General features: G+C 39.0%; 1 protein-coding gene across 1 annotated transcript in view; it reads right to left on the bottom strand.

Annotated features, from left to right (window-relative positions):
- Window positions 1-8,416: 8,416 nt before the first annotated feature.
- Window positions 8,417-27,275, bottom strand: part of emc10 (ER membrane protein complex subunit 10) — a 43,605-nt gene continuing 24,746 nt past the window's right edge. Inside the window, exons 5-7 of the mRNA XM_072588752.1 lie at window positions 23,801-23,982; window positions 21,577-21,670; window positions 8,417-9,015 (exon numbers count right to left, since the gene is read on the bottom strand). Of these exons, the coding sequence (XP_072444853.1) occupies window positions 8,914-9,015; window positions 21,577-21,670; window positions 23,801-23,982 (378 nt within the window). The 3' untranslated portion in view covers window positions 8,417-8,913. The remainder of the gene's footprint in view (window positions 9,016-21,576; window positions 21,671-23,800; window positions 23,983-27,275) is intronic.

Genomic DNA, 27,275 nt, shown 5'->3' with positions numbered 1-27,275 from the left:
CTAACTATCCCATGAAATATTGCAGGGGCAGATTTCATTGTATTGGTAGAAAGTGAGGACTGCAAATGCTGGAGATAAAAGCCAGAAAGTGTGGTGTGGGGATAGGTCCTTATTCCAGAGTTAGCCCTGCAACTTAGCACTGCCCTCTTTAACTATCCTACCTGTCCATCTTCCTTCCCACCCATCCGCGCCACCCTATCAATCTCACCCCCACCTTCATCTACCTATCGCATAGTGGGACTAGTTTAGTTTGGGAAACTTGGTCAGCATGGACTGGTTGGAGCAGAGGGTCCACGCTTTATGACGCTATCACAGTGCTTCAGGAGTATTTTATTGGCTGTCAGATATTTTGGATACACTGAGATCATGAAAGGTGCTCTGAAAATACAGTTCTTGCCTTCTAACGCTCTAACTATCAATGTTGTATTGATTTCCAGTAATGCTGTTTATTGGAAATCATTAACATCAATTGCCAGCAGCCTGTAGCACCACCACAGAAGCTGACCAAACCTGCTCCAAAATCAACCCCAGATTAACCCAGAGGATTCCAAACCACCTTCAGCTGCACCACCTCCTCCTCCAGGCAACAGGCCTCTATACTCTGAACAACAGGCATTTAAGTGGACATGTTTCAAACCAGAGAGATCCCCTACCCCCACCCCATCACAACATACATTCCTGCACCCCACCCTCGAGTCTAGGACCAGAGGGCATAATCTCGGAGTAAGGGGTTATCCATTTAAGGAGGAATTTCTTGCATCAGGGGGTAGTGTATCTGTGGAATGGCCTACCACAGAGGGCTGCCAAGGCTGGGTCCTCAGATATATTCAAGATTGAGACAGAAATGCTTAATCAGTGAAGGAATCATGGATCATGGCAATGAGGAAAGAAAGTGGAGTTGGGGATTATCAGATCAGTCTTGATCTCAGTGAATGGTCGAGCAGACTTAATAGGGCAAATGGCCTATTTATGCTCCTGCATTTTCTGGTCTAATCCCCCAACTACCCGACAGGGCAGGCAAGTTTGCATTCAAACACACTGCTCTCACTATCTCCCTGATGGAGCAAATCTAAACATAGAAAGTCTTCTGCTGAAACTTGAGGATCAGTAAGGGTCAGAGGTCAACAATTACGTAGTGGGTTACTATTAACACACTGCACTTAATGATGTTACAGCAAATTTCAGTACAAATATAGCATTGAAGATAATTTCAGATATGTGCAGAATGTACTAAAGGCTCAAAATAATTCCAGCCTTAAGGCCAAAGAGTAACATTATTCCCAATTACCCAGACAACCTGTCAAATCAAGATACTCTCTCTGCACCTCGTTGTTAAGTATCCAAATTACTTTGCACTTTATCAGGCTACAGCTCCTTAAACTTAAGACTAATAGTTCTCTGGTCAGGACAATACTATTAACCCTCTCAAATACCAAGTGAACTCTACAGTCTTTAAATTAAACCAGAATAAAGCTTCTTCCAATGGTTTTTTGATAAGATGGCAGAACTGCCTGGCTGTATATCATAAATTGGATTTGATTCCCCAAAATTTATTTGCTCAGTGCATCCTGCCTGGCAGGAGGGGCCTCTGCATTGGATCTTAAGCTATGGTTCCAACTCCTGATAACTAAGCAGTACCCTTGTTGGAAAACAAAGAATATAAAGTGGACAGCCAATTCTCTGAGATGAACCCGAGCGTAGAATCCAACTGTGATCCAGTGTCTGTTACACACATTCCAACAACTTCACTTTCACCAATGAGAAAGGGAAATCAAGCAGTATACATGGAGACATGATCAATCAGATTCCTGCCAAACTGGAATTTAACCTCCATCTTGTTATGTTCACAAAGAACATAAATTAAATCAATAACATCAGGGAGATAGGCAGGAAAATCTGATAAAGGAGCTTTAAGAAGCTAAAACTGTCTCCTGTCAAGTCGTATAGGACTGAAGATCAGACAATTAAAACGGAGCAAAAGATCACTGCACAAAAAAAAATCAATTACTGGAGGCATTAAGTCAAGATAAGGGGCAGAAGGTTTTGACAAGATGTGAGGGAAAACAAATTTCACTCAGTGGGTTGTGGGAACCTGAAACCCACTGTCTGTAAACGTGGTAGCAACAGAAATTGCCATAACATGGCAGCAAGTCACTCATTGGCGGTCCACTACAGAGGAGGATGTCTCTCTTCCACTCTCAGGGTGAGTCAGTAGGTGGCTATACAGTCCGATGTGGTTACCACAGGCTCTGTTACACTTGGGGTGGAAGGTGGTCATGGGTCGGGGTGTGGGGCATTGGTGTAGCCATGTGCACCTTTCACTGTTTCCACCAAATCCAGAGGTGCTCGCGCTTTCCTGGATGCTCCTCCTCCACTTTGGACGGTCATGGGCCAGAGATTCCCAGGTGCCTGTGGGAATGTCACACTTCGCCAGTGAGGCCTTGAGGGTATCTTTCAACACTGAAGTACTTAGATGCGTGCTTGCAATGCCAAGGCACACAAGGCAATGGACCAACTACTGTAAGATGGAATTAGAATAGTTTGGTATTTGCTTTTGACCAGCACAGACTTGAAGGGCCAAAGGGTCAAGTTCTGGGCTGTAGATCTCTATGACACCAAAAATGCAAGGGTGGACCTAGAGATATGAACACTGGTAACAGTTTAAGACACTGTATTAGCTCAGAGCGGAAATTGTATGCAGCAGCTAACCCACAGTAGAATCTGTTTCAAGAAGACACACAGGGGTATATTCTCGATTCAGGACAGAAAATAAACAAGTATAACAGCTTGCTCAGTGAATCCAGAAAATAACAGCAGTTAACAAAAGATGTACTGCACCATTGTTATTTCCAATTCACCCTTTTGAGACATAACCTGTTGTTTTATAAGCATATAACATTGTTCTGAGTTAGAGAAACCATTTGCAAACATTGAGGGGCAAATTACACAATTAACATAATGTACTTAACTTTACCTACTGGCAATACAAATATATCTTCTAAGTTCAGGAATCTTTAATATATTGGGTGAAATGTGCGAGGTCTTAAGTACGTTCATCACCTTGTCACCCCACTATTTTTTACAAATGAAGGAAAAAGGAGATCAAGAGGTTAGCAACTGAGATCATTGACAAAGGAATTCCCTGAACAAAGGAGCTTTGGAATAAAATACAGCAATTTCATAGAGATATGTTGGTTTCTTTGTTTAATTAAACTAAAACAATTCAACTGACCAGACACATTCCAAAAGCATTCCACAGAGACTAAGTATTACCAGTCTCCATTTTATGCAGCTCATTTGAAAAAAATCCTCTTAATCTAACTGAGAAAGCAAGGCCCACAGGGGAATCCTCATATGGATAGGAACAGTGCACCCGTACAGTTTGATTGCTAGAGATGTCATTCAAACAGTGGATGAGTCAAAAGGTGCACATTTTCAACCCCTAACAACCCATACAAATTGCTGCTCTTGCCTCAAGTCTTTAATAAGCTTAAAAATGTGTTGCTGGAAAAGCGCAGCAGGTCAGGCAGCATCAAAGGAACAGGCGAATCAACATTTCGGGCATAAGCCCTTCTTCAGGCTTATGCCCAAAACATTAATTCGCCTGTTCCTTTGATGCTGCCTGACCTGCTGCGCTTTTCCAGCAACACATTTTTAACTCTGATCTCCAGCATCTGCAGTCCTCACTTTCTTCAAGTATTTAATAAGCCTGGCTTTGGGAAGGATTGGATGAAAATAAAAAATATAGAGAAGGAATGTAGCACCTTTAACACAGTCCCCAAAACATCTGAAAGTTTTACATTCAATAAGTATTTCATCTTAATGGGTCACACTGTGGGAAGCAGGGCAGCCAAATTATATATTTAATTCATTCACAGGTTGAGAGCATTACCAGCTAGGCCAGAAGTTATTGCCCACCCCTGAGGGTTAAACCACATTGTCATGGGTCTAGAGTCACCTATTGGCCAGACCGGGTAAGGACGGCAGCTTCCTTTCTTAAAGGATAATGGTAAACCAGGCGGGTTTCTCCCCCCAACAATCGGCGTTGGTTTCATGGTCATCATTTGACTCTTAATTCCGGATTTTTATCGAATTAAAATTTCATCATGCCTGTGGCAGGATTTGAACTCTGGTCTCCAGAACACACCAGAGTTACTGCTTTGAAAGTCCAGCAGTAATACCACCAAGTCATTGCTTTCCTTTATGCACAGTAAGCTCCCACAGACAACCATGCAATAATGACATGAAAATTTGTTCTTTTTTTGTGATATAGGTTGAGGGGGAAATTGTGACCAGGGAATACTGACAGCTTTTACATCCAACTAAAAGGGCAGATGGGTTTCTGGTTTAACATCTCATCTGAAGGATGGTACCTCAAACAGGGCTGCACTGTCTCAGTACAGTATCAGGATGTCAGCTGGATTGCACGATCAAGTTCTCAACAGCAGGATTTGTTACTACAAGTTTCTGATTTAGGGGTGAGAGTGCCACCACAAACACTTTGGTTTCAATGGTGGTAGAAGTAGCCAGTCAAAATCCTAATTGCTATGTCTAGTGATTGGGCACGTTTCCTGTTTCGGCAAGATTCAATCATCCCGAACACAATGTAGAGCATCACTCGGACTGCTGACTAGATGCAGCGAGGGTAAACGCCACATACACCAGCTGTTCTCTAGGATTCTGCTCATTTGGCTATTCTGCTCATAATCAGAGACACTTGTGAGAGAGCAGGCTCTGCACAAAAAACATTGCAGCTGACTCCAATCCCCTTCTTAGCCAACATCCATTTTTTAAAAAAATTATTTTTAATGTTTTTTTTACATAAAAATGTAGGAGTCACTGGCTGAGCCAGCATTTACTGCCCATGTTTAAACTGTCTTGTAAGCGAGTGGTTTGTCAGACCCTTTCAGATGGCAGATAAGAGTCAGCCACGTTGCCATTGGTCTGGAATCATTTGTCGGCCAGAATTTCCTTCCTTAAAAGGACATTATTGACACTCAATGCTCACCATTAGACAAAACCTTTAATCATATCCCACTTTTCCTTTGATGTTTTTACTCAACTTCTTTTTAAAAATCAACGTTGGAATCTGCTACAACCAGCAATTAGACATTGTATTACAGATCACAACTTGCAGTGTTTAAAAAACTCATCTCCCATCGGTTCATTTGCCAATTATGTGAAATTGGTGTCCTCTGGTTATTGACCCTCTTGCCAGTGGAAATAGCTTCTTCCTACTCAGTCTAAAAATAATTTTAAGCACCTCAAACTTTGTGTTCAGTTAGAGTTGAAGTAAAATCCAAGAATGGAAAGACTTATCCATTTTTTTTTGTTGCCTCTACAGGTCCAAGATATGCTGACGCCAATTGGAATAAGCCAAACATTACCTGCCTGTAATTCAATCTGAAAGGAGGGCACAGTTAGAGGCTGTTTGATGCCACTTCTCCTAAGTCAGCTAAGGCACTTTTTAAAAAAATACATATTCACTCATGGAACATGGGTATCACTGACTGTCTCTAGTTACCCTCGGGAAGATGGTGGTAAATTGACTTCTTGAACTGCTGCAGTCCAGATGCTGCAGGTTAACCCATTATACCATAGAGAAAGAATTCCAGGATTTTGACCCAACAACAGTGGAGGAAAAGCAATAAATTTCCAAGTCAGGAGGGTGAGTGGCTCAAAGGGTAACTTGCAAGTGGATGGTGCTACCATGTATTTGCTACCTTTGTCCTTCCAGATTGAAGTGGTCCTGGATTTTGAAGGTGCTGTTTAAGGATTGTTGGCGAATTTCTGCAGTGTATCTTGTAGATGGTACCATCGGTGGTGGAGGGAGTGGATGTTTGCAGATGTGGTGCCAATCGAGCAGGATGCTTTTTGCTGAATGGCGTCAAGCTTCTTGAGTGATGTTGAAGTGACTTCTATCCAGACAGGTCGGGAGTATTTCATCATACTCTTGTGTCTTGTAGCTGGTTGACAGGCCTTTGGGAGTCAGGAGAGGAGCTACTCGCCGCAGTATTCCTAGCCTCTGACCTGCTTTCATGTTCATATGAAAAGTTCACTTCATCTTCTGGTCGATGGTTACCCCCCAGAATGTTGACAGTTTGGGATTCAAACTTTCAAGCTCACCTTGCCATTCTATAAGATCATGGCTGATTTGCCTCAGGCCTCAACTCCTCTTTAGTGCCAGCTCTTTATAGCCCTCGGCATTTCAAAAATCTAACTTTGCCCTCTTTAAATACTTTAGGTGATCTAGTTTCCAAAACTGGGGGTGGTACGGTGGCTCAGTGGTTAGCACTGCCGCCTCACAACAGCAGGTACCCAGATTCAATTCCAGCCTCAGGCAATTGTCGGTGTGAAGATTGCACATTCTCCCTGTGTCTGCGTGGGTTTCCTGCAGGTGCTCAGATTTCCTACCATCGTCCAGAGATGTGCAGGTTAGGTGACTTGGCCATGCTAAATTGCCCATAGCGTTCAGGGATGTATTGGTTAGGTGCATTAATCAGGGGAATTGTAGTGTAATGGGTCTGGGTGGACTACTCTTCGAGGGGCGGTGTGGACATGTTGGGCCGAAGGGCCTGTTTCCACACTGTAGGAATTCTAATTCAAACTCTCTCTGGTTGAGAATTCCAGCTATTCACTATCCTCAGAAAAGGAATTCCAGTTTTAAATGACTGTTCCCTTATTCTGGAACTAAGTCCTCTGGATCAAGACTCCACTATTAGCGGAAACATTTTCTCAATAGTTACCGTATCAAAATCTTCTGAGCTCCAACAGAATCATCCCTTATTCTTCTAAGCTCCACCAAATAAAGTCATAACCTGCTTAATTATTATTGATATGTCAACCCCTTCATCCAGACATCAACCTCATCAATCACTTTTGAACTGTCTCCAGTGCTAGCATATCCTTTCTTAAATACAAGAGCCAATACTATACACATCACTCCAGGTGCAGCCTCACCAATACCTAATACAGTTGTTACAAGCCTTCCCAGTTTTTAAACTCCAACCCCTTAAGAATAAAGGTGAAAATTCCATTTGCATTAATTAAAGGATGCATTTGCTTGTTAACCTTTGGTGTTTCATACACAAGAACACCCAGATCACTTTGTCCTGAGCTTTTGTGGAGTCTCTCGCTATTTAAATAATAGTCTACCTACTAAAGTGCATGACCTCACACTTTGTTACACTAATCCAAACCTCCCACATTTTTGCCCATTCACTCAACCCATCTATCTCCCCTTGCAGATCCCTTCCGTCCTCATCTAAACATGCTCTCCCACCTATTTGTGTGACAACAACAAATTTGGATAAGTTACATTCTGGCCTCTCCTGCAAGCCATTAATATAACTCGTAGATAACAGAGGCCAGAGGACTGATTCTTGTGATACTCCACGAGAACTATATTTCCAACGTAAAGAAAAGATCCATTAATCCCAACTCTGACTTCTGCATCGAAAGGTGTGGTGCTGGAAAAGCACAGCAGGTCAGGCAGCTTTCGAAGAGCAAGATAATCAACATTTTGGCCATAAGCCCTTCATCAGTAATGACTTCTGCATGTTGACCTATCCTCAATTCAAGTTAATACATTACACTGAATACCTATCTTGTTCCTATCTTGTACAGTAATGTTTCATGTAGTGTGTTATTAACTGCATCTAAAATCCCAATACACTACATCTACAGGTTGCCTTTTATCAATTTTATACAATCATGGCTGATCTCATCTGGGCCTCAAGTCCACTTTCCTGCTCTGCCTCATATCCACAGTCCTTCAAACCATTATTCAGTTTGTCAAACTCCTCTTTGTTCAATTATGCTTTGCAGATTACTATAGTATTAGAAAATGCTTAATTGCACTTAAAACTTTTGTCAGGTTGTCTAAAGGATTTGTTCTTTAAAAGAAGGGACTTAGAATCAGTCTGCTGATTATCAACTCCTAAGGGCAAACATCTCAGATACATATACATATGCACTTTTATCAGGAGTCACCACAGCAGTGGAAACATTAGCTAATTATCCTCCTAACTTTGGGTTTCTGAATCTAACTGGAGCGCTCCTCTTGCCAACCCAATTCAAAAAGGACTGTGCAGAAATGACTTCAGACAATTCAACCTGGTGCCACAAATTTTGCATTAAAAAAACACTGCAGTTCAAAATGCATTTGCGGTTGCATATCCACTGACTGGACAACTGAAGCATAATAGTGAGAATTTTAATGACATGTTGGATGTGTGATAACCAGCTTGTTCATTTAAGACCTGCAGCACTTGTGTTTACAGTACTTGAAGTCAACGCCAGCCAAAAAATTGAGATGAGGAATTTGAATGGGTACGAAGTAGTTTTAACTTAATCAATGTAAAAAAAAATAATTTGTTGATGACAGCAGAACAAATTTGCAGTCATGACCAATCCATCAGAAATTTCCATTTATTATCTCAAGACTCTAAAATGAAATCAAAGACTTGAGTTTATTTGTACATATGCACAATGGACATCATGCCTGTTGCAACTGGTAGTGCTTAAATATTTCTAACAATTTAAAATCTGTCTCCCTATATCTGTTAATGTGCAGTAGAGGCTGCACAGCTTCAACACTCACTTGTTTTTCACTAACCTTATTTCAATTACAGTGTGGTGCTGGCAACTAGTGGCAGGAATGGGGTTCTGCAGCAACAAGGCATGGAATTCTAACACTGACAAATTCATTTTTTGGAAAAATCACCAATGTTTATCTGACCTGTTCATATTTGTCCATTTGTGGTTTGGAGATTATTAGTTTGGAAAGTCCCAAGTCCTGAGAACATTAATTCAATCTTTGTCCAGCAAATATGACAATATTAGTTGTATTTACAACATGAAGCACTGTCAATAGGAAAATGTTGATAAGATGCTTTCTCTCTGCTGCACACATCATCTTCCACCTCCACCTGAACCGCCACCACTGCCTCCTCCATTGGGATCCTGAGCACCCGACATCATCAGAAAAATCACAATGGGGACGATATACATCCACTGTTAAAAAAGGAGAGAGAAAAGAAAGAAAGAAAGAGGTCAACTCTGAATTCCCAAATGATAAAAAAATTCACTTGTCCCTGCAATGAAGGAGATCCCAACTGCTCAACAATACAAAAAGACTGTGCACAGGGCCCATTTGTAAACAATGTGACATTCACTTTTCAACTAAATTGCTAAATATGTTTGTAAAGTACTGCAAAAGCTATAGGCCTTAGTGAGGGCAAGGCAGCATGGTCCAGGCACAGGTTAATGAGCTGCATTACCACAAAAAATAAGCAATTCTCAAATGAAATTACCCTTCCACTGCTCACAAAATGTTGCAAAGATGAATGTTGCACGCATTGTATTTTAAGGTCAATAATGAGAAAGTTACTGTTGCTTTCACTCATGAAGGATTTAAAAACACCCTCATCTCAACCCTGAATGTGCCAGCTGTCAATTGGCAGCAATAGTTGCAGCCTCTTGGGAATACTCAGCCATTCTATAGGCATAAACCAGCCACTAAAGGGAAGATTTTCCACCCCTGCATGATTTCAATCACTTGAACAATAAAACAAGGGAAGCAATATCAGGAAGCCAACTGGATTTCCCACTGTCTAAATTAAATCATTAATAGAATGAAATCAGGTAAGCTCCTTTCCTTGTATCTAAACCCTTCACCCAGTTTTCCTCAGAGTACTGCATCCATACATTTCAATACAGCTAGGTGCAGAAGCAGGAAATCCAGTGCCCTAAGTATTGTCAGCCTATCTCACTTTGGAAATTTTCACGGTCAAGTCTAACTTAACCTGGAGGCACTAGTCAAAAACAGCCACTTCGATGACAAGAGTAACTTGACAATGATCTGAAGGAGGAAGCTTGGGTAATTTTCTTCCCCTCTCCTTCCCCACTGACTCATTGACAAACTGCAACTCAAATGATTATGCCACCAAAGACCAGAGCATAAACTTGGGTCCTTCTGCTCTAAATGGCTTAATTCCACTTCGAATGTTAACATTCCCTCACCCCATAGTGGGTAATTGTATGTGGAAAATTTATGGGCAGTCTCACAATTTGAAACATCACAATGGCGACATTGTTAAGCTAACAGCTTGTAACAGATTGGTAATTGGCATTTCACATCAATTTAACAACATAGATCCACATTGGGGGGGGGGCGGTAAACACAGCTCTAGGCAAAAGGATCTTATGGTGCAATAGTGGCATCTCTATCTGTGGGTTAAAAGGTTCAGGTTCAAGACCCACCTGCCCTGAGTGTATCTGAACAGTGCCTTAAATGAGTTTTTAATCCTGTTTTACATCAGATACAGGCTCACTGGCCTTCCAAGCCACTGTTTGTCATCCCAACAGTATTTGCCAATTCGTTATTTGATGTACTTTCTTTTTAAAAATAAGATGGTCCTGATGGCAAGCATTTTCTTTTAAATTTGTTAAAGTCTGGATGATAGGACGGTTTAGAAAATGTTGCTTTGCTGCGTAGTATTATGGTTGAACTGCCCACTGCTCATAGTAACCTACAGCAATGGCAAATTCGAGACTGTTAACAAAAATAAAAGTCAAATTCTTGTACTAATTATCAGGAAAAGGATAGATTTGTAATGAATTTAAACTCAATTTAAATTCAAGAACAAAGTATTATACGGCAATAAATTACAAAAGCTGCAGATCTAACTATGGTGTTGTCAGTACAAACACGATTTAAATCAGTCTCCCAATTCAAATTACACCACATGACTCTCGTGGCTTTCATTCAATATATTTCAGAGGTTACTTCAAATTGCATTTGCACATAATCCCCAAGGTAAATGGCTAACACAGGATTTAAAATGCTGCTGACAAGTAACAGTATTCAGACTGAATGCTGTGACGACTGAAAGACCTTTTACAGCTTCCATATCTTATCCACTTTCTTCCATCAGATTGTTTCAGCAAACATTCAAGAGATTTCTGTATGATCTTCCACAGCATTCCAGGTCAAGATGAACCGGGTTTCTTTCTTTCCCTGTTCCAATTAAATCTGTCCCAAGAACAATGATGGCCAGATAGGTTGCTGCACCCCACACACAGTTCCAAGCATTAATGGACAGGCAGACAGCCTATAACCAAGTTACTAGTGTATAATCAATCCTTAAGTTCCTTATGTTACCACTGAGGAGGCAGCTTGGGTATCCATCACCTTGAATCTTAGGTGACCTCTAATGGTCTGTAACTGTGCATTCAGGAACTAAGAAGAAATAATAAAAGGAGCACAAAGAGACTTTTCATAATTTCATAAAAGTCTCTGAATCAAGTTAAATTTTTAAAACCTTATTCAAAGTTTTATTTCTTTCTAACCCTCCTCTCTTGGATAATCAATTGGTTCTTCAGCATTAAATGCCTTCCATCAAGAACATCAATTTCCACTCTTAACATTTGGCACAGTGTTGGCAGCTTGACCACAGAGTATTACAGCCAGGCTCTACTTACCAAATGTGGCGGTTTTATTTTTCTTTTCTTAGCCCAGAAACCTAGAGGTTAATTAAACAAACTAATAGCTGTTCCAGCTGACTGAGCACAAGCAGAAATCAAAACCGGGACCCTCCGGTGTCTCTAACATTCAATCTTGCCTGGGAGATCTAATTTCTCAGTTTGAATTGAAATGATCCTATGGTGAAAGGGGTTTTGACTGAAATCCAGTTTAGTACACAAACTTCTGCTATTCCCAACTGGTGGACAATGGAAATAACTCTGGGACACAGGGCCAAAGATAGACTATAAATGGGAACAAAAAAAGGAAGACATGGACACAATGGTGCATTAAATAAGTGAGAGCGATCATGAAGGAAGTCATGACTTAGGACTGTGAATAGATTATGAAAAATCTCTAAGGTATTGGCCTTGGCTAAGTAGTAGTGCTTTTGCCTTTAGTGACAAAACAGGTTGAAATACCACTCCAGCAGCTTTGGCACATAACTGAACATGGCAGTGAATGCTGAATTATACGAGGTGTCGTTTTTTTTGACTGTGACATTATCCCAAGATCCCATGACAATATTTGAAGGACAGCACAAGAGTTCTACTGGCATGCTGGGCAACATCTGACCATCAAGAAAAACGATCAGAAACAGATTATCTGCCCATGTATCTCATTACTGTTTATGAGATTTTTCTATGCATATATTGACTACTGTGATTCCTTACATTACAACACTGATTGCACTTCAAAATAAATGAACTTCACAGGCTGTAAAACGCTCTGGAATGCCCCGAGGTCCCAAAAGATTTTGCGTAAATTTAAGCTCTTTCTTTCAAAACAAAGCTCACACCAGACAACTCTTCCCAGCAATGAAAATGATGTTAATGTCAGGAATATTCTAATTGCAATGAACCTACTCTGGCATTCATCCTTTTTTTCGTATAAAGTACATTGAGAAATAATTATATTTAAAGGCTCCTGAATCAAGTCTTCTAAATCCATTTCATCAGGAGAATAGTAAAGGAGATATACTTCTGGCAATGTCAGCCAAGATCATCCTTTATCATGCCACTGCAGCATTTTATTAGCTTTCAGACAGGCCACTTATGTTTGATTGCTGACTTTCCTCTTTTCTTCACTCCTGATGGTATCAACTCCTTGCTGGAGGTGCATGATTCCATAGGGGCCAGCTGCCCTCCACTAGCTCAGTCAGGCAACTATTTGTCACACTGAAGCCTGGTTACTAAGTGCTGGCAGGCAGGTTTTGGCTGTGGAAGGCTTGCAAGCCTTCTTTCTTTAGAATGTGGAGCAGAAGCAGAGGTGCTCAAACCTCCCACCTAACCAGAGGGCACTGAAGCCATTTGCAACATGCCCAACCGCTGCCAAGGATGAAATCTGCTCATTCAAGACAGACTATGAATCCAACCAGTTACCTTCTGCCCTTTAGTTCAGTGCTACACTTGACCATCAAGCTGTTTTGCTTTTATTCAGTCTCTGCTGGTTTTGATTCTGCTATTGCTATTTACATTCCCGCACCTCAGTACCTAAACACAACAGAAGATCGATGTTTTAACTCAACTAATATTTGACAAAGCTTTTTCCCAAGAAAGAAAAGGAAAACTATAGATTTTCTGCAGCTCTTCGTGTATATCTTCAGACTGTGCTGTCAAAATCTCCCTGGGAGATTAGGATAAGGGTTCTTAATCTTCTTGAGCACCAGCAGGGCAAGCAAAACCACAAGATTCACACAAAGCTGTGTGAACTAAACATAAATGCAACAGACCACCCCAATCTCCTGATCAGCAGGTCAACCAAAGAAACCACGTGCTAATCTTCATGTTGTGATGACAGATAAATGAGAGATAGTCACCACTGACCAAAAGACAAGTGCATCAAGCTCTTGCAAGTAATTAAATTATAAATGGCAACGAAAGAAGAACAGTTTACGAAAAGGAAATCTAAAAACATAAAACTGTTACTTATGAAATAATGTTACCACAAAGGTGTCAGATTGTTATAAAAACCTAACTGGTGTACTAATCTTTTAAAGGCTCACTCCTTACTTGGTCCAATTTAAATGTGACTCCAGTTCTATGACAAGATGATTGATTCTTAAATTGCCAACTGAAGAGGCCTATCAAGCCACTCAATTGTACCAGATTTGCCAAGTGTTTTGGCTAAGGTAACAATCAGGATAGGCAATAAATTATAGTTGTACCAAGGACGACCACACACAAAGACCAATGTTTTAAAAGAAAGATAAATTACATCCAATTCCATTTTAAAACATTAACTATAGGAATCTGGCCAGCTAAAGTGAATTCCTCCAATAAAACCTTCCATTATCTATAATAAAACTCTAACTATAACTTGTGGAAAGGGAACAGCTGGAACTTAAGTCTTGTGATGTGCAATGAAATTTTCTTATGAGGTCATTCCACTCTATACACCTAGACTCAATTCATTCCAAGAGGAGTAGAGAATCTGGTGGGGCCAAGCAGGGAGTTAACATTAATTTGATAACGTACTTTCCAGATCGAATTTGATATCTGAACATGACCATGAACATGTTTTTCTTCAATACAAAATGTAATACTTTGATAAAAAAAAACACCCAATTCACCTTAAAACAGTTAAAACCAACCTGTCCAGATTTCCCTTTAAGTACTACAAAGATCCTGCTTCCCCAGCATTAAACACCACCTTTATCATCAACCCACAATAAAATACTACATATCTCCACTCTTTGACCCAAGTCCACAATTCCGCACAAAGTAAGATGATGACCAATTGAAAGGCCAAGGAAGTCATTAATCCTTTCATTTAAAATAAATATTACCACCTTCTCTTCTTGAGAATCACTATCTTTGGTGTCTCTATAAATGTACTGTTCTGCATTTCACATTCGATGAACATCCTTGGCTAATTTTCATTCTTTGGAAATAGATTATCTCAACTGTGACTATTCCCACCGTTCACCCAACCTAAATCTTTAAGATATTACAGTGGACATGACCTAAAGTGATTCAGGTTGAAAAATGGTCTTATAAATCGAAATCCCCACATGCATCACACTTGTTTCGGCCATTCTTCATGTTTTGGTCAATTAACAACCACAATGCACATATCAACCATACATGACACTATCCTCTCTCATTCACACCACTTAACACATTAATTTCTAGCAGCTGTCATGGACTGACAACCAGAATCAGGAAGCAGAATGGATTTCTTCCAAGGAGAACCAGGGGTATCAAGGACACCAAACAATATTCTGGTCGAAACCAAGTTACTTGGCATGCTCCAAAAATACGAATCTGGGATTTTCAAGTCCATGAGATTAGCCCATTTGACCGAAAATGTCATGAACTATTTTCTTAAACAAAAAAAAGTGGTAATGCTGACAACAGGTGGACATATGTCCACCTTGTGGGGTAACAATATTGGTACGCAGGGAGAAAGAAAGTTTTTTAAAAAGTTATTGTCCCTTATAATAGTTTCTTGTAATTGTAGACACCAGTTTTTCAGTGGAACACCCTCTATCATTAGTTGCTTACAAGATCCAAAAAAATTCCAGCGTTAATCAAACTTCAATATTTTGTCCAACCTGCGAGGTCTAGATCATTGTCCAGAGCAGAGTTATTGTGAATAAGTCAGTGTCTCACAGCTTGGCAGTGAGTTTGGCAGGCTAACTGAGGAAGATGTCCCAGTCAAACCCAACTGTGTGGTCACCGATTGCTGCATGTGCATTTTGCAGATCAAGTCACCAAAGACATGTGACTGTGTTCGATAATTTAACCAGAGAAGATTTTGCCAAGACGTGCAGTCACTTGCAGAGTCATCAGCCCTATGCTAGCATTCACTCATCAATCCTACATTGCTGTGCCCATCAATTCTCTCTCCCAACAGACTGAGTGACTCTCAGTCATACAGGTTGCCTCAGCATTGCTGCATATTGCTACAACTCAGTGGTACTGTGGTCAAAGGAGTGAAGCGGTCAAATGAGTGCACACAAACTTTACATTAACTTGATTCGTTTGGATCAACCTGAAAGCAGTGTTTTTGATTCAAACAGAAATAAATTTAGAGGAGAAATATGAGACTGCAAGTGATAAACAAACTATTCAAGGTCAAATGATATTTGAGAAGCTCCAATAAGTGAAGCACAGTAAACAACTGCAAAACAATATCAAAATGAATCAGTACTTATGTCATGTGACTAAAGCCACAGAGATAATTGGTATTTTCTTTTGGAGAGCGGCTCAGATCCTTTGTGGAAAGCACATCAAAGAGATCAGTTGGCTTTCCCCACTTCAGGCAGTCTCTGAACAGATAGAAATTTAATTTACACGAACAGTTTCTAGGGTATGTCGTTGCACAGTGCAAAAACAATCTGGAGATAGGTGCTATTAACATGCAATGAATGCTTTCACATTGCCAGGAAGTAAAACACTCCCTTGGGTGGTAGGATTGCACCTGTTCTATTGGTAACAATCATCATTAATGTTTGTCTAAAGACAGAAGTCTCTCAATGGACAAGCTTCTGAAAAATATGAGCTTGCTGTTCTGATGCTAAAAGAATCTAAAGATGGGGCTGAGACTTCAGACGTAAAAAGGGAAATACAACCATTTGACCTTTGAGAAAATGGATAGTGCCTTGCTGGTCACTGTATACATTCTGAAACACTTGGGAACCACCATTACTTTGCAGACGTCAGGTTGTGCTCTTAGTTCCTGAGGCACTTTGACAGTATTTGTAACCATGAGAAAGATGGCCCCGCCCAGAATTAAATGCCACTGCATAAATAAAAGAAAAATACCAGCTCATCAAATTCAAAAGTACAATAGCACAATATATTATGCATTCGTGAGGCAGCATTTCTGAAGGTCACCATGTATCACTGAGTTTACAGCATGCAGCTTTTACCAAATCTCTTCCTCACTTTTCACCAATATAAATCCCAGAACATCTCAACCCTTTCTATTGCAAACTTTACAAATTGCAGTACTTCTAGAAATACAGCTGTTAGATGCAAAACCCATCACAAATATTCTCCAAATCACTGCACAAAATCCCATCCTTTCTTCCACTTTCCAAATTTCTCTTGAAGATGCTAAATTAGACGGAGTATGTTTGCTTCCATGGTGACTATCAGGTACCTGTCTAAAGCTTGGCAGTGAGTTTGGCAGGCTAACTGAGGAAGATGTCCCAGTCAAACCCAATTGTGTGGTCACCGATTGCTGTATGTGCATTTTGCAGATCAAGTCACCAAAGAATCTGATGGAAGTTTTACATTCTCCATCCAAGAGTCACTGAAGCCGACAGTATAGAGCTACTTTTCAAAAATTCTTTACCGCTGTTTGAAGAAAACATTTCAATAGTATTAAATCTCTGTAAAACAAAGAATATGCCATATGCACAAGTTGCAAAAGTATTCCTTAACAGGTAGTGAAATAAATCCTATGGTCACCTTTCAAATCATGAGATTCAATGATAGTACAGGTCAACTGTTGCTACATGCTACAAAGCTACCAGAAATGAAGAGGATGATTGACAAGGTTAAGTGAAATATATGCAAGGACACTATACTCCAGTGATATAATGATATCTAAAATTCCTCTTCTGAGTTTAACAGAGACACCAACTCATTTAACATTATTTTAAAGAGATTAACTCTTTTGCTAAAAATAGCAAGCAGAGACAGAAATCCAGAATGAGCATGCTCAAGTCACACAATAATATCACTAATGACAATTCTTTTTTACTATACAGTTTAACAGCATCTGTATTAGGTAATGCCAGTTGATTGCTTGTGATCTCTAATCATTTCAAAACTGAAACTGAATAATAAAAGATAAACTGATTTTTTTCCACATTTCTTTTGTAATATTTGGTTTGCAATTAGTTTGCTTCTTCACTCACTGAATTTTTATCTGATTTATTGTGATGCTTCAAAATACATAACTTTGATTTTTAAAGTTGACCTCCTTTGTTTTGGAGACAAATTACATGACATTGTTACAACATGCAGATAAAGAAAGAGGCTAAATCAACAAATTGAGCCAACAAGGTTAAAAAAAAAGAAAGTGCTAGAGAATATTTTCATCAGTAGTCTGTCACACTTTGCCGAAAAAAGTCACTGCAGCCACCTTTTGATGATATCATTGTGCAGGAGCTTGAATCATTCCAAATATGTTTTGCACAAGTAGTTTGTGCAACTAATCTGGAACCTGAGGTAATGCTGTCTTCTGAAATAGTTTGGAGAGAGCCAAAATCGAGCAGGAATTAATGTTCTAGGATCTTGAGAGCTATACAAGGCCTAAAATACATAGCAGCAAGACTGTGGAGAGTGATGAGTGAACTAACAAGAGGGAAACATTCTCACCAAACTACTTGTCATAGATGTATCAAACTACTTGTCATAGAAGTATCTATCTCTAACAGTATCTGAAGGAGCACCCAGCACATAGTCCTGGCAGAGGTAAAGTCTCATGCTCATATTGAGGACACCATCCATTGTGTTATGTGGCAATACCTCCTGTAAAGTAAGACATACCAAGTATGCAGTTCTGGTCACCTTATTACAGGAAGGATATTGCTAGGGAATGGAAGGTTTGAGATATAAAAATAGACCGGGAAGACTGGGACATTTTTCACTGGAGCATAGGAGGTTGAGGTATATAAACCTTATAGAGGTTTATAAAATCATAAGGGGCATAGAGAAGGTGAATGACAAGGGCCTTTTCTCTATGGTGGGGGAATTAAAAAACCAGCGGCCATATTTTTAAGGTGAGAGAAGAAAGATTTAAAAAGGAGATAAGGGGCAACGTTTTACAAAGAGTGGTTCGTGTGTGGAATGAACTGCCAGAGAAAGTGGAGGATGCAGGTATATTACAAGATTTAAAAAACATTTGGATAAGTTCATGAATAGGAAAAGTTTTGCAGGGATGTGGGTCAAGCGCAAGCATGCAGGACTAGTTTAGTTTGGGAATGTGGTTGGCAGTGGACTGGTTAGACTGAAAGGTCTGTTTCCATGCTATTTGACTCCATAAGAATGCAGAGGTCTGTGCATGGACAGTAAAATTCAAGGATGCAGCTTTCAGCCTGGACAAAACAACTCATTAAAGAACTCTAAACATGACAACACACTATTGGCAGTGTTGAAAAAGGCACATGTTTCATCACTACTCAGTATCCTGCACATAAATTTTAAACTATATATTTAAACTTCAACAGTTCTGTGAATTTGTGTAACTGAACCAAATAATATTTGTGACTTTTTTTAAATAAATGGGAAATATAGAATAAGCAATGTATTGGAATCAAAGGGTGAATCATGTTTAGCAGAATAACTCATGCTGATGGTTATTGGCAAGATCATATTCAAATGAGTGTGTAATTTCACAAACTATGATGTAATACAGTAAAAGATGTTTATATTTCAATAAGACACAATATAGGATTTAATAGTCATGAATGAGTTTTTCCACAGTGAACAGAACTCACTTTCCAGGGTAAAGAGGACAGAAAATGGTTCCAGATTTGAAGTGGAGAAAAATAAATCAATCGCTTTCAGTTGCACAGGTTAACAACAGCTTTATGGTTTCAGGAAAGGTAACTAAATTGTTGTTAAAATGCAGCTTTTGTTGATCAGAGAGATTAGAACAATCCTTGGATTGATTCATTCCTCCGGGCAAACAATTTTACGTTTTTCAGCACTTTTGCCTGTGTGCACAACAAATACTGCTCCTATCAACATTTTATCAAAGCATTATAAAAGCTCCCCTTTAGGGGGCACTCACAGTGACTCAGCTTTGCAGCATAAATTCAATCTATGTAGGCTTGGCGAATTTTGCAATTGGAGCACTGAGAGTGCCCTATAATTTCCATATCATTTGTTTAAGAAGTGGGGAGACAAGAATTATGGCCCCAGTGCAAACTATGAATTTGTGAATATATGAAGAAACTGTGTGTTTGATTCCAGATCTAGTGTGAGCTTGATCCAATAGCTAATTAAAATTCTAGGTCTGGAGATCAAAGAACCCAAAAGCAATAGAACTGCATCCCAAGATGAACCAAGACCTTTAGGAGTAGGGCTCAGAGAAACAAAGAAAAAAAATCTTCCAATACATAACATTTTTGATTTCTTATCTTCAGTGATCACTAAGTGGAAAAACTCCATAAGGAAATCTCTAAAAAAAAAGGGATAAAATCTAAAACAAAACTGTATGTGTTATAAAATTAAATGATGTATGGCAATATGATTAGAGTTGCAACACTCTCAAGAGAACAGAGTGCCTAAAATGTAATGAGTTTCACTCTTGTGGTTTAATGCATTATCCATACGCCTCAAGTGTACTATTGCTTGGCACATATTCTCAGCCACTGTTTGTGCTTCATTTAATCCTGTCGCCAAATGAATACATTAGTTTCTGGTGAGCAGGTCAGGTCACTTTCACTGCAGCAGTCAGCAGTTTGAAACTCAACTCAGAACTCTAAGTATAATGAAATCTTAACAGAATTCTTCACCACTGATGGATCTAATAAGGGCATTTCTGAAGTGAATTTGTTTAGTTCTGCACTAAAGGATTTCATTCACAGGATCTCCTTGGAATTCCTTATTAAAACATCAAGGATATTCTCTTCTCAGTGAGTAGATGAGAACTATAAACCAGAAGGTCCATATTTGATCTAAAGCCACACCGTTAGTTGCTCAGGGCTGCAATTAGGGCACTGTTTCTGATTGAGGTCGCTGGTGTTAAACTGTAGTCTTGTAGCAGTAAATGCCACATGAGGGAGCAAGACAGATAGAAAATTAGAAGTAACAAACTAGAATTAAATCCAATGAATTCTAGCATCATCACTGATTCCTTCATCAATCTGCAACTGCAAAGACCAAATGTGGAGGTGTCTTACATCAGCTTCAAAAGTTCAGATTCAACAGGAGACCAACTGCTAAAATAAGACAAAATAGAGGTCTCCAGATGGGGACAGACTTCTGAAAAACACTCAACATCAACTTCCTGGGCAGTTGTCAATATCCAGAAAGTCAGAACAGGATTTTAATAGTATGATAGAATGTGGACCTACTGCACCTGATTATTTAACACAGAACTAGATCACAATGCTTTCCACTGCAATCAGCGTGAAATACTGAAAGGCAAAATTAACAAGAACTAGTGCTTTAACATTCAGCAGAAAGAGAAAAAACAGCTGTCTCCCAGTTATGTTGTGTAATTGACAATTTTGGACTCTAGTTCCTTCATAGTAATTTAGTTTCTTTGCAGGTTCAAAATTACATAAGTCCCCTTTTTTATGTGCAGTGTTATATAGCTCTTATCTAGCTATAGGACCCTTAAATAAGGTGTTGAATTTTATTTGACTGCTTAATAGCATCAAATGCACTTAAATATATTGCACATAAATGACAGTAAGAGATGTGTCAGCGTCATCAGATATGTCTTCTCTATTTATAATATATGTGGATCAGCTTGTTTGAGGGCCATAGGAAAAGGATTGCTCCTACTTGTACTTGTGTTTGTGCCTCTCTGTCTCTGTCTGTCTGTCTGTCTGTCTCTCTCTCTCTCTCTCTCTCTCTCTCTCTCTCTCTCTCTCTCCACCCTGTCACCTGCTTCTCACTGTTGAGAAAACTTAGCACTGGACTGAACAGGAACCTTTGTGGCATATTTGGCTTGGAGCTATGTCAGCGATACATTTATGCGCTAAGCCATCCTACAGTCTGAGAAAACTTTTACCACTTATTTTTAAAAATACATGATCGTAGATGAATTGCAGCAGGGAAAATGCACTGGAGGCTATGATTTGAAATAAACAACTGCTGGTTTTTATTTCACTGTCAATTCTAGAGTAGCTGAGTGTTCAGTGCATTTTATAATATCAGACTTTAACCCCTTTAAATAGCATAATATCACACACAGCTCCTATAAAGTACAATACTTGCTGTGCTTTTAGAAATATCTTCCTGGAATTTTCTTCAAGATGAATAATGCATTAATTCCACATTATTATTCAAACATTTATTTCACTAATAACATTTATCCCAAGAAAGCTATATTCTGCCCCCACAAACAGGTCAACTTACATATTTTGCAATGAATGACTTCTGCTCCTGTGGATTTTTTGCTTTCTGGGCCTGTTCATGTTCTAACCGCTCAATAAATGCTGCAGTCTCTGGCCTACAATGGAAACCGTAAGACATTTTAGAGTTGCATCAGTAAAGTAGGCTGATGCATCCTAACAGCTTAGGGTCCACGAGAGATGATCAATTAAAAGTATCGTTAACATATGAAAAGGCAATGCTGCTATAGCCATCCACTATTCGGTTATTTCACAAACTTCCATAAATTGCAGCATAAAAGATAACCGAACATGCAAGATGAGCCCATTTTCTTGGTCCTAATAATTATGTATTTCCATATATTTGAGTATAAATCAAGCCCCTTTATATCCACAACAGGCTACCCATGCACTAGTAGTCAGCCACAATTTTTCTCCTCACAAATGCACATTTTACTTGGGAGTACCTTAGGACCTGGCGTAAGCAATTGATCAGGTGATACAGACTGAGATACAAAGGTATGAAGGAGTTTAAACCACAATCACTCTTTGGGTCTGAAGCAGATGACATGACAACCATTCATCCCAGTGCTCCACTTTTATTCTTGATGTTGATGTCTTTACTAGTTCTTATGGCATCTTTAGTTGTAGAACAATTGCATGTTTTCCACATCTCTACATATATTATTAATCTTTAAACAAGGGATTCTGGGTAATCCAAGATGGAAGACAGGAACAAATTGTGGCTAGAAGAGCTACTCCTTTTTTTGAAGTATTTTCAGCATAGGAGCTGATTTTCTCAAATTCTGGGATCAGTAATTACTGTATTATAAGCGGTTACATTGTTTTGGAACTTTAGGGAAAAAAATCAAAACAATGGTACTTTGATAAGGAGGAAGGCCATGACAAAGTCAGTGACCACATGGAAAGTGATTCAAACAGAGAAAGAAACCTACAGGGCTGTCTGATCCAGCAGTAACTGCTGCCTTTGTTGTTCAATTTCCAAGACATTGGTTAGGCCACTATTGGAATTATGTAATTCTGGTCTCCCTGCTATAAGAAGGATGTTGTGAAACTTGAAAGGGTCCAGAAAAGATTTACAAGGATGTTGCCAAGGTTGGAGGGTTTGAGCTATAGGGAGAGGCTGAATAGACTAGGACTGTTTTCTGAATAGACTGAATAGACTAGGAGGCTGAGGAGTGATTTTATAGAGGTTTATAAAATTATGAGGGACATGAATAGGCTAAATAGACAAGGTCTTTTCCCAGGGTGGAGAAGTCCAAAACTAGTGGGCACAGGTTTAAGAGGAGACACGAAAGATTTAAAAGGGACCTATGGGGCAACGTTTTCACACAGAGGGTGGTGCGAGCATGGAATGAGTTGCCAGAAGGAATGAAGGAGGCCAGTACAATTATAACATTTAAAAGACATCTGGATGGGTATATGAGGGATATGGGCCAAATACTGGCAAATGGAACCAGATTTATTTAGGACATCTAGTTGGCATGGAAAGTTGGACCAAAGAGTCTGTTTCTGTACTATATATCTCTATGACTCTAATACATTATCATACAATGTCTTTGGGGGATTTTGAGGCTTCAAAATGTTGACTAATAAGCTGTCACCTATAGTACTCTTTAAATTTTAAACTTGTCCTCCAAAGAGCTCCTCTGTTCAGTGGACAACTGCACTGGACTGAGCAGGAAGGTCCTGGGTGAGAAACTGAACCATTCCAAGTGGCCCAATCTCAGCTGAAACATTGGTAATGGCATTACATTTAGTCTTTGTAATCCTTGGGTTACAGGAAAGATTAAGAGAAAATAATCACATTTCCTGTTATTTGATGATTGCTGCTTGAGTACACTTATGGACATCAAGCTCATTCGTTTGTCTTCTGTAGTCAAAGTCAACTCCACTTACCTCTCATGCTCATTATTTTCCCTCAAAGCATTATAGCTTTAAAAGAAGACATCAAAAAAGTTGCCCCATAGGCCCCTTTTAAATTGTGTCATCTATTTCAACTGCCTTCACCCTGGTAACATTCTTGGACATTTACAAATTTTGGGTGAAAAAACTACACCTGCTCATTCTCCCCTTATATGCTTACCGGTTTTGTCTTTTAGTAACTCCTATCGTATCATCTGATATTTGATCAATCAATATAGGAAAACAATTTCTTTAAATCAGATAAGAAAAATACATACAATGAAACAGATGTTACAAAGAAAACACATACAAAAAATACTTACGCTGATGCCAAGACTGGCTGCATTAGGTGCACAGTTGTGTTAAATACTTCCAGGTCCACATCTTCCACCTCTGCTCCATTGCAGGATCCAGGCACAGTTACAATAGAGACACCAATTATAGTTCCAGACACATCTGTGTTAACAGTGATTACATCAGAGAGGTGAGACTCAACCAGAGAGCACTACAGAAAGAAAATTAAAACAAAAAGACAATAGCATCAGCAGCCAAAATAATACTTATAGCTTAGAATTCTCAATTTTTCTTAAGTCGTTCCAGGGCAGTTTTGACACTTTCAATATATTTTCTCTCATTTATTTGTATTATGAGGTGGTAACAATCTATCTCCACTCCTGAAGACACTGATACATGCAGTTCCACAGGTACTGCTAGTTCTAGCAAGTAGTCATTTTCTTACCTATCCAGACTTGCCAGGCATCCACACAGCTGCACACTTCAGCAGGAACATAGCATAATAATCCACAGTGGGAACTTTGGCTTGTTGTTTCCTTTCCCTAGCCTAAGGGTTCAAGAGGCTGCACCAATGACAGTAAATATTGTAGTTTAAATTTGGTGTATATTAATTGGCTGCATCTACTAGCACCTTGAACCATTAAGCTATCATCAAACTCAACCTCACTTCCAGTCTCAAGACTGTTTTGCAGACTTCAACAGCGCACATATAGTCAGTCACAAGGTGGTGTACTCTTAGCAGTTGGGTCATTGCAGGATTCTTCAGAGCAAACATATCATCAGACATAAAATGTACTTCTACTAGCTAGGACATTACAGGCTTAGATATTTTCTAATCATCTGTTCAGAGATGTTACTTATATACCTCTGGCGCATGTAGAATTTGAACTCAAACCTCTTGGTCCATAGATAGTGACACGACCACTACACAAGGACACCTTAGGCTTATGCTCCATGTAATGGTCCAGTAAAGAAACCCTCACCCTAACATCAAAGAAGAAGTCAATCAGACTTACAAACCTTTGGCTAAAGCTACTGAGCAGCCCCATCACAAGATTAATGGACAGTTTGTTGCTTATATTAAATACAACAGATGTTATAGCATTTTTTAAAAAAAGTTATCCACACTTCTAGGTAGTCACACGGGTGACTGGTTTTATACAAACATAAAATGGAAAAGATAGAAGAGTTCTTGAGGCACAGACCAAGCAGATGCTGTTTCACCCAAAATACTATTATAAAGGCTCCTGACTGACTGAAAAAGCTACATTTCATGTTGTTTTGAAGCACAATTAATCAAATTTTCAAATTCACACTTACAATTATGAGTATCATGAAAACAAAAAAAAACTGCAGATACTGGAAATCAGGAATAAAAACTTAGGATAACACCTGAGGAAGCAATGACTCAAGTACGTTCTTTGTAAAAATACGAAAGCTTTGAACTAGCCTCCATACTCAAAACACCAAGTGATTGAATCTTTTCACACATGCTCTCAGACTGGCTCAGTGCATCTACCATTTTCAGTTTATGCAAATAATAAGGTGCTTGATAAGAAAGATTATGTAGTGCAAAGAAGATGCATTACTGTGCTCGAATATTTTACACTTCTTAAGAATGAAAGAAATAATTGTTTAAAACCACCATAAAATAATGGATAGAAAATGTCTCAAGTTAAACACTAAATTAATTTCACTGATCTACAAGATGAAATATTATGCTAGAAGCTTATTACATAACAGAAAGGTTTTAAATGTAGGAAATGGAAGTTAAAATAAAAAGATAAGAACAGGATTTTTTTAAAAAATTTGTTCACGTCGACAGAAACAAAGCAAATTACATCAACTAGATCTACTGTGGCATTGCTCACAGAAAAAAGCAGATAGAAAATACGATATTAGACAACAACGTTTAGCTGTGCCCCATTCGTAAAAATGCTGCTTAATTCAAATATAAATGAGGCACAAAAATGGCTGCCTTCCCTGTGTGCTTCAATTAAAATTGTTCAAGTTTTGTCTTTGATACCTCATACCTTTTCTTAACTACAAAGTACCTTTGAAATAGCTACTGTAAAAATTAGTGCCATACATTAATATTTGGAAATTACCTTGAAAGTATTCAATATATTTACATGGATCATTTTATACATAGATAAATTTCAAGTTTTTTTTAAAAACATTATTTGGTGTATGCACATTTGAAGAGGTTGAAGTGGAGGCGAGGGAGAGCAGTGAAAGAGAACCGGGTTTATGCTGCCTAGTGTGCAACTGTTAGGATGCAAGTGCAGTTTGTACCATGTAGCGCTGTTCAGCAACAGCATCAATAGACACCGGAAACAGGGAGAGGCAGACAAGCAATGACAAAGCACCTGATAGAACTGGAAGACTATGTTCTGTGATGCATTTGTTATGTTGGCTTCACATTGAAAACTCTTTTAATGAAATTGAGTTAGAAGTAACATAGTGATTACCTGAGTTTTTTTTTAAAAAGAGGTAACTGAAAAGACACAATGGAACTTTTTTTTATCCAAGGCATTTCTCAAAAGCCATGTGGTTCTAGATCATTGAAGGGTGACTGAATCACTTGATATTGTGTTTTCTGACTAAACCGCATCTGCAGAGACAATTTCTTGCGTTTGGTGACACCCATCTACATATGCCAGAACTTTCATCAATAGCTATTTGAGTATCTCAGGCTTGATCCTTTTCGCTTTTACGAATTATAGTCCAAAAGTGCCTTTTTCCACCATGAACCTCTGCTGAAATAAATATTATTTCTTGTGCGTGCGTGCGCTTTTGGGTAAACATTTATATTTTCATATTAAAAGCCAAGTAATTTAATCAGTTTTGAAAAAGTCTGTTTTTAAAGTTTAATTTGCAGAAAGCATACAATCAACTATATTGAGAATTGGGTGAAACATTCAAAGTGATGTTGTGACCTCTGTAATAGAGGAATTACAGATAAACGGTGCACATCACCTCTCTATCATGACATACTCGAGCTAATAAAAAGTAGGTATTAAAGATTACAGTTATCTTGGAGGTTCATCTACAGAACTGAGTCATAAAAGAAATAGCAAATCTAAAGCATACCATGAAAATTGCAGGAATTAATATCAAGTTAACTGGAAGGGCACCCCTAATGAAGATCTCAGTAGTCCAGTCACTGTACACGAATGTTTAATGCATGCCGCTGGGGTAAAGTAGCAGAGCTTTGTCCTTCAATTAATACATACTGAAACTAATCTAACATTACAATAACAAAAAAAAGACAGCTGAGAGACTTGCTGGCTTCACATCTCAGGTCTTTGAGATGCACAATAAAAAGAATACAATTTGATGAAACAATGTGCGACAGACCAGTTCAGCCTTTTCTTGCAAAAGAAAATTCAATCTTGATACCAGTATGAAAGTTTTCTGATGATACTAATTTATTTTCTATCACTCCTGAAGGATTCACAATATGGTACAGTTGGTTAGATACCAGTCACCCTACAGCATTTT

Source organism: Chiloscyllium punctatum, chromosome 18 (assembly GCF_047496795.1).
Source record: "Chiloscyllium punctatum isolate Juve2018m chromosome 18, sChiPun1.3, whole genome shotgun sequence".
Taxonomy (NCBI): domain Eukaryota; kingdom Metazoa; phylum Chordata; class Chondrichthyes; order Orectolobiformes; family Hemiscylliidae; genus Chiloscyllium; species Chiloscyllium punctatum.
This window is presented reverse-complemented; position numbering and strand designations above follow the sequence as displayed.